The following is a 9,100-nucleotide window of genomic DNA, read 5'->3' as shown; positions in this document are numbered from 1 at the left end:
ACAGTTCTAGGCATGTCTTTATGAATATTCATTAGGTGAGCTGATGATGTCATATCCCCACTTGTTCTTTTGTATTTTGTTATACGAAATAAGGTTTATTTTAAAAAATTCTGCCAAGAACTAAAACAATTGGATTGACAACTTTTTGAGTATATTAGTTATTTATTGCCGCAACTTATTTCATCATAATGGAGACACATCATTTACACATGTATGAAAAATGAAACATTTATAATAACATAAAAAAGGAAAGTGGAGATATGACATCATCAGCCCACCTAATGAATATTCATGATGATGTGCATATAACTGTTTTCACAAAATATTTATAAATTTTAAAATTCAATAACTTTGTTATTTGTTATCCGATTTTGATTAAATTTTCAGCATTTTGCTTTGTGAATTTTACTCTATTCATTTAGATATAAATATTTTCAGCCCGGACTATCCCTTTAAGGGTCAGCGCCACAGGGCGAATAGACCGGGGACGTGGGCTATTCTGCCGTCCACTCACAAATGGATTTGTCTCTGATTTTTGTTTATATATATAGACGTTTTTATTGATTTTATTTACTCTAAAAATGAAGTGCTAATTCAGCACCTACAGTGCTTGTATAGTGACTGCACTACGAGTGCTGATTTTCTCGTTTAAATTTGAACTTGAAAATCAGCACGCGTAGTGCAGTCACTATACCAAGCACTGTTAGTGCTAAATTAGCACTTCATTTTTTTACAGTGTATGCTCTACATGATGCTAAAGAAGCCGGAGTCACATAGCTCCCATGTACTTTCAGAAATAGCGAATAACTCTATCATCACATAGAACAATGACATATTATTCTCATTTACTAACTTCATTCATCAGAGTGGCTTTCTATTGCCAGTGGAGGGCAAGATTGCCTTTAAGAAAGGGGGAGATAAAATAAATAAGAGAAAGAATGTAGAGGCAGCCAAGAGGCACTGAATGAAAATAACGTGATGATCATTCCCCCATCGCCACCACATTCACCATCTACTACGTTTTCTCTTCAATTTTAATTCACCAGGGTAAGAAGCAATATATTCATTTCTCATAAAATTCAAGGCGCATTTATTGAAAAACGATCGTGAAAGATATTTCAATATATATTTATATCAAAACAATGTTATTGATTGAAAAAACATACGTATACATGCATTTCAATTTCATTTGTTTAATGTAATAAATCGTTCTGGGTTGGATGAAGAATGTTGCATAAAGTGACATGCTGACATACATGTACAGTCTAAGGGGGTGTCGCAAGAAAATATTTGCAATCAGTTGCAAATTTACAAGTGATATGACAAGTTTAATTAAATCAAATCAAGGAGCAGACCAGCGATCAATTGCTAATCTGCAATTAAATCGCAAGACTTTCGATTGATTTGGATACCTAAAACTGACTTGCAATCAATTGCAGATTTCTTGCAACACTCACTCCATTTGTGTCACTTATTCAAGGAGTCTATCCCGGGAGCGTTTCATCAACAATTTTGTCCGACAAGTTGTCAGATCTGACAACTTATCTCGATTTTGATTGGCTTAAAAGCAATGTTACTATGGTAACTGTCGGATAAAACAGGACTTGTTGGATAAATCGTCCGACAAGTCCTTTCATGAAACGCTCCCCTGAAAGTGTTCACACGATGGAGTGGACCCTTCTCCCATCTACATTCATCTTGATGCCATGGATTCTTTCTTTGTGTAACATTTACTCAAGAAGAACTAACGATTTAACAAAGTGACCACGATAGAACGCTTCGATACTCTCTTTGTTACACTCATAAGATTCAATAAAGCCCCCCCCCCCCTTCATTTATAAATTCTCACCACTCCACGTGATGATAATTAGTAAACATTGTTAATGGACTTTGTTTGACCTTATTTAGGACTTTGTTTGACCTTATTTAGTCTTGTATACAAATAATTTGATTGGCACGTAAATTGGGAAAATATCAAAAATAAAAAATGAAAGCCCCTTTTTCACAGCAATAAATATGTATCGATATTTAAATCAAGCAATAAAGAAATTGTTTTTTTTTCCAAATAAACATTTAAATGATCGATCAATATAAGAATAATGAAGTGAATTTAATAGGGATACAAAATAATGAAAATTAATACCTCATATTGAGCTAATAAAATGAGCAATATATCAATATTTAAATAATGTGTGGATAATTTTATCAAAATATTGCCGATATAACATAGTAAAAAAACAAATTTAATTGTAAGATAAATAGATGAATAGATAAATGAAAATCTTTAGATTTTTAGTACATGTATGTACAAAAAATAATAAGCCTGTGTGCATTGCAAAGGACAGACATGACATAGCCACACGGATCCTCTGAGTTTATAAGAACATATATCGTGAAAGTCTCCTCTAAAGATTAGTAATCGCGTAATGGCAAATAATCAGACGGTCAAATAAACACTAAACCTTTTAAGATGATAGAAATTTTAACACCTCTTCACGAAAGATTATTTCTTCAGGTTGTCGGCACTGGAACGCAAATTCGGCAACACTACACTGCAAAAACTCCGGTGTTGATTTAACACCAGCTCGGAATCTATATATGTCCACACCAAAGAAGTATCGAAACAACACCAGTTTGGAATCAAACCGATGCTGTTTTAATATCTGGTGTTGTGGCGTTGTGGCGTGCGCCTGTAATCCAAGCTGTGGGGAAGTTACAAATTGATGCAGAGGTTCGAGCCCTGGTCACGTCTTTCGGATGGTGACGTTAAAGGTCGGTCCCAGACGTAAATAATCATATCTGATTGATACACGTCTGACAAAACTCAAATACACACACACACCTATCTGGTGTTAGACTAATACCAACACCGGTGTTCTTTAACACTTCTCTGGTGTGGACATATTTATAGATTCCGGGCTTGTGTTAAATCAACACCAGAGTTTTTGCAGTGCATAAAAATAGTGACGTGCATGCATAATGTCTGGGGGCTGGGGCCACCTCCACTAAAATTGTTTTAATGGTAGAGCAGATAGTCGGCATCTCTAAAGTTCGCTTGTCAGAGTTGCTAAATTGAGTTGAGAAGCAGACGATGAATTTGTATTGCTAAGTGATTTTTGTTAATATTGAACATTACAGTTCTCTGCCCTGCAATAATTCTCTGAGGATTTGAAATGTCACTGTTTTCTCTAGAAGAAATGGGCTATTTTCAGCCATTATTTGGAGATGTGATTCAATAGACGACCTACAGAGTAGGCCTAAACATTCAAGAAAAGTAAATTGTTACATGCAAAGCTAATGAATTGATAATATTTACAATTTTAAATGTACGTACTAACATTCAAATGGAATAAATAACAAAATAGAATATGTTTATTACATAATGGACGTTATAAAAAAATTGTTTGAAAACAAAATACCATTAAAAGTAAGGTTTCAGTTGCAGAGTATCAAACTTCAGCCACAAACAATAAAGGCATCAATGGAAAAGGAAGAAAACATCTTTCCTGGGATCATAAAAAGTGTTTAAAAAATTGATCGCCTGAAGAGGAAAAATCGTTGGCATCAATAAAAAATGGGTTAATGCACTATCAGGTCCATTTTGCCTCATCTGACATTCCCACTTATGACGTCATTATAGGATGGCGGAGGCACGTCGTTATTTCCATCAGGGTTATTAGGAATGGCCACGCCCACATTACCACCAGGTAATGATTGTACGGGGTAGTTATAGGTTCCTGGTGGTGGAACTACCGGCTGTAGTGGCGGAGGCACGATGGGTGCTGGTGCGGGGTGAACGGGTGGGTATGGGGCACCTCCAATTTGAGCAGGTGGATATGGTGCTACGGTGAAACTGTATATATAAAAAGAAATATTTAATGACATAGAATATGTTTAGTCAAAAAGAGGGCTGTGAAACGTAGTTAAAATGGACAAGCTTTTCTCTAAGCTCATCGATGTATTACTGTTTTCTGTATACTGATTCAGTTCAGTTTTTATAAAAAGTAATCAAAGTGTCATTTGTTGTAGTTTACAACAGAAAGCTAATGCATGTACCACTTGGTGGGGTTTTTTTTTCGATGATACCTATAGAAGCAACCATCCATCACATACAGTTTGAATAATTCCTTCTATAACAACTGTACCTAGCAACCCCATAAAGGAATTCCCAAATAAGCCAATCAAAGTTGTCCGATGCAGCTTAGAAAATCTAGAATCAAGCATGACGTCTGTTTGGTTAGTAGGAGCGGAGATGGTCATGTGGCCCAAAGATGACAATCTGATATTAGGTTCCTGCTATATTATCTCAAAGTATTGCATCAACCAGTGTCCATGCTAATAATTATAACAAAGTCTGGAAGGGTGTTATTTTCATTGTAACATATTACACTCTGAAATGGCAAGGAACGAACGATATACTCACCTCTGTGTTGGGGGTGGAGGCTGGACTAGTCCTCCTGCGTAACCTGGTTGCATTCCCATGGCAACTCCTCCAGGCTGGAACGCGCTAACCTGGGAGGTATATGATGTTGTTTCACCTATCTGTGAAGCTGTAGTGCTTCCATCTATAGTCACAGTGGACACTGTGATGTTGGCGTTTCCTGCCTCAACCTCTCCTTCAGCTGGTGCTGGGGGTAATTTCATCATGTTACATCGGATCACAACTAGTATGGTGATGAAGATGAAACTAGCGAAGAGAATGAACATGCCTACTATCCCAAGGGTGGTCGACACCCACCCTCCAATGTTGGCTAAAGTCATGCCTACGATAAATCCAAAGGCAGCAGCCATGATGAGCATGATAAGTAGGGCATAATGCCCCCCTGAGATAGGAACGACCGACCCGCCGCCAACTCCTCCTCCTCCTCCAGCTCCTCTCCGACTCCAACCAAACCTAAGAACGGGACGAGCACCGTGAAACCCACGACCACCATGATGATGATGACGGTGACGATTGCGGTGGTGGTTATGACGATGATGTGCGCGTCGTCGATGACCTCCTGCTCGACGACCTCCTCTTCTTTCACCTAATCCCATTACGAAGATGGCCGAGTTGTGTCTTGGCTTCGAGATTTAATATTGATCTGAAAAATGGAGTTTAAATTATAGCAAATATCTCAATAACAAATATAAAACAAGATTCGAAACTACTAAACATTCCATGTTTGTAAAATATCCCATCCACTAATAGCACTGTAACATTTTTTTCTTTCGAATATTTGCTTCACGATATAACAATGGGAACAATAACTCATCTCTCTCCCAAAGTACTTAAATGAATGTATTCTACTCAGTTCATTGAAGAAAAAAAATTGTCGAAATTGTTTAAGTAAATTTGACTTATATATGAAACAAAATATTCATCGCACAAAGCAATTATCGTTAGCTAGTGTACGACAATAACTCCACTACTGAACGATAAGGCAGCAATGAGTTCTGCCATTCAGCGGAAAGATTACACAATGACATAGTGGTTATTACAACATTGCTACATTTCTTGAATTTCACGATTCGAATTTTTTTTGTAAATCCATTACTTCATTTTCTCTATATTTCCCTTGCTTTCAGTGATGAAATATGGCATACAACGGATATTTTCAATTCATTTCTGCCCAACTGAAAAAAGGACAGTCCAGGACGATAATTCATATATTATATTCAAATCTGTCTTCCTCGTTTCTTCCTCATAGCATCTTTCTTGAAATCAATTATCAAACTTTGGACAAAGTTGTTCTTAATATCAATCCAAAAAAAGGAAATATTACTTCTCTGCTCGAACTATCTCCAGTTGACTTTTACTGATCCATTTAAAAATCAACTGGCCCATTCAAAATCTACTGGAAAATAGTAAAACAAAAAAATCTACTGGAAACCAATGGCGTAAAGACTTGGGGGCTTTTTCCCGCCCCCCCCCCCCTCCCCACAATTTTTCACGACCAGGTAAAAAAGAGATAAGGAAAGTGAGAAGGGTGAAATATGATATAATTTCTGAACAATATGTCCTTACAAAATTGATTTTTTTTGTATTACAATTTTTTGCTTGATCGCTTCGCTCGCTCGCATCTTTTCTTCAAATTATGCGATACGTCAATATCTAGCCCCTCAAAATTTTTTGCTTATTGCGCCACTGCAGAAAACCAGTAAAAAAATATAAATGGACTTACTGGTTTTTCCTATTGGGAGAGAAACTGCTTGGGTTTATGCAAGATAGGGGTGGTTATTAAATCTTTGAATCCCTGTATTGTAACCCCTCCCGCCCCCGCAACATGTAGGTCTAATACAGGCAAACTAAAAATGTTAATGTGAAATTTGCCCGGAAATTTGCTTTTTTACCCAGTCTCCCGATCAAACATGCACTCACAGTACAGTATTTATTTACTTTTTGCACTTATGCCACCCCCCCCCCCCCCCCCATCCGAAACATGGATGGACGCCCCTGCCTAGGCTATCGTATCATGATTCACAATACCCATTCTAGTATAACTGTTCTGAAGCCTGCATGACAATCCCGATGGCAATGCAATGATCCTGGGGCAATGATACCTATAACATGGTTATTGCCATTCGGGTTATCAATATTATGAACAGGGATATATCACCGCTTATACATTGAGATCACGGATTGTACATGTATGTCCATGGTGAGAACTATAGTCTGCTATGCAGATTCTGAATGGCTCGTGAGGTGGGATCTGCCTGAAAGGGCGAGCGAAGCGAGCCATTTGCAGCCTCAGTAGACCTAGTCTGCTATGCAGACTCGTTGAATCAGCTGTGATACACACACACTGCAGATGTGGGTCTACATTTGTAGACTAGGTGAGAACTGAGAGGCCAGGGCTACTCAATGCCAAACATGGCAGCTAAATAGGCTGGGTCATAAGCCAAGTCTCGACGTCTGGTTCATTCATATGTCACACTGTACATAGAAATCTTCATGGTACATATAGAGGCCTGAACAGGGAATGTAACTATAGTATAATAGTGAATATCTCCATCGGGATGAGACCGTGAGCTTTCATAATAATGCAAGGAGGTGATATCTCCTCGATATAATCCAATATACTCTTCACTCAGCATTCGCATGATTCGCAATACACGGGGCAATACATAAACAGCTTCAAATGAAATATGTTACTTACCATGTTTGCACTCTCTAAATGTGAGTTGTTCTATGGAGCTATTAACACGATAGCTCCATGGTTCTATCACAGGCGCAGTTTACGCACAGCACACACGATGATAACAGAAAATTTTCACATATTGGCAACGCAATTAACAGTTCTAAATTGATATCCCAGGCCTGCCTGTAAGATACACCGGGCTAAGTAATAGTAATAGTCGATATATGACACAGATTATAGCAGTTCCTATTCGTGTAGGTGTAGAATATTTGACAACAATAGTATATACTATACATCGATAGATTCGGGTGTCACGCCTCATTGAACAGTTCACGTCATCATTAAACACACATGCCGTTGCGATGGCCCTCGACAACAAAACGATGTAAATTCTCTGCCCGAATGAGGGAGGGGGCACCGGGGGGGGGGGCAACCTGCATATTGTCAATTCAATTCTTTATTCCATTTCCATTCAAAACATAAAGTAATACGAATCAAATACAATTTTACAGAAGAGCATTCTTACTTCGTAAAACAAAAAACAGTATAATATTGAGCATAAATGGAAATGAGGGGGGTCCACTAAAAAGCAAAGCTTGTAAAGTGTGGACCCCCCCCCCTTGGAAATGAAGAAAATATAATCGACTTATTCATATATACGTTTATATACAGGAAAGAAAAAAGAGAAGGGCGGGCAGTGCGGGTAGCGAATATTTCTATATACGTTTACCCCGACTACCGGCTGCTCGAAGAACCTGTAAGCACCTTCTGGATCTATCTTATTTTACTTTTATATACAAACAGGACTAGGTATGCACTCATTATGCCTATACCGGTGCTCCCCCCCCCCCCCTCCCAAATGTACTGCTGTACACACATGCGTGACTAAATTATTTCCAAACACCCCCTAGACGAGTTTGTCTCTGTGTGCAAAATAACCCCCTAAACAATTTTTTCGCGGGCTTCATCACATTTTGGCCCCTAAGTTGTCGCCATGCAGAATGACCCCTAAACAAGTTTAGTGTACTTGCTATACAATAAGGTTAGATATTTATTTATTTATTTCCGTTTCACAATTGTACATAATATGATAAACATAACATAACAAGGTCGAAAATACTACAAGACAAAATATAATATATATAACATAATCATAGATTTAAGGAACACAATTCAGTAAATAAAGATATCTCAAATGACATTTGTATTTAAAAGTATAAAAACGGAGGGACTTGCCGAAAAAAGCAAAGCTTGTACAAGAGGCAAGCCCCTATCTTAGTTACATTACAAAATTACAAAAAATAAACATTGGGTCTTAATAATGATTTTGTTTACAAATAAATACAAACAATTTTTGTTCATTTGACAAAAACGTAACTGATGGATCGTGTGATTACGTTTTACAATATTATAAGAGAGGGGGAGGTGAGGGGGAGAAGACAGGAGGGACAGAGGAGTGCAGTACACTAAGTAGAAAGAAAGAAGAAAGAAGGCGGACAGCAGGAGCAGATACTTTGGCTAATTGCAATTTTAAGGAGAAAAAATAATAAAACAAATAATTGTATGACTATGTATATAATATGAGCGCATATAATACGCATATACACAAAAGTCGAGTATATTTAAATTAGTTATTCAGCTTGACCTGTTTGCAACGAGTATTGCAGAATTAATATTTCTTTTTAGTTTGCGTTTAAAAATATTTACATCGGGGGATTCTTTGAAATCTTGAGGCAGAAAGTTCCAGTAGGCAGGCCCGGAGAAGACAAATGAATTCTTTGCAACTAAAGTTCTTGTTAACACGATATACAAAACTATATTCACATGCATGGATAGGCCTATTGCATCCCCCCCCCCCCCCCCGTGCAGTTATGGTTAAAATACCACAATCGGGAAGAACCCGACACTATACAGAAACGAGGAGGAAAAGCCCCGGGGAACTTGAAAAAAGCTTGGGGAAAAACATACCCTAAACACGT

The 9,100-nt window shown here is 37.7% G+C and overlaps 1 protein-coding gene across 1 annotated transcript; it reads right to left on the bottom strand.

Annotated features, from left to right (window-relative positions):
- Positions 1–1,062: 1,062 nt before the first annotated feature.
- On the bottom strand, positions 1,063–7,464 carry LOC129269239 (uncharacterized). The gene is made up of 3 exons (XM_054906711.2): positions 7,140–7,464; positions 4,424–5,084; positions 1,063–3,853 (listed from the first exon to the last, which is right to left on the bottom strand). The coding sequence occupies exons 2-3, from the start codon at positions 5,035–5,037 to the stop codon at positions 3,607–3,609; spliced, it is 861 nt and encodes a 286-aa protein (XP_054762686.2). The 5' UTR covers positions 5,038–5,084; positions 7,140–7,464; the 3' UTR covers positions 1,063–3,606.
- Between the last annotated feature and the right edge of the window lie 1,636 nt (positions 7,465–9,100).

Source organism: Lytechinus pictus, chromosome 10, assembly GCF_037042905.1.
Source record: "Lytechinus pictus isolate F3 Inbred chromosome 10, Lp3.0, whole genome shotgun sequence".
In the NCBI taxonomy this organism is placed as follows: domain Eukaryota; kingdom Metazoa; phylum Echinodermata; class Echinoidea; order Temnopleuroida; family Toxopneustidae; genus Lytechinus; species Lytechinus pictus.
The sequence above is the reverse complement of the archived record's forward strand: the minus strand, read 5'-3'. Positions and strand labels throughout refer to the sequence as shown.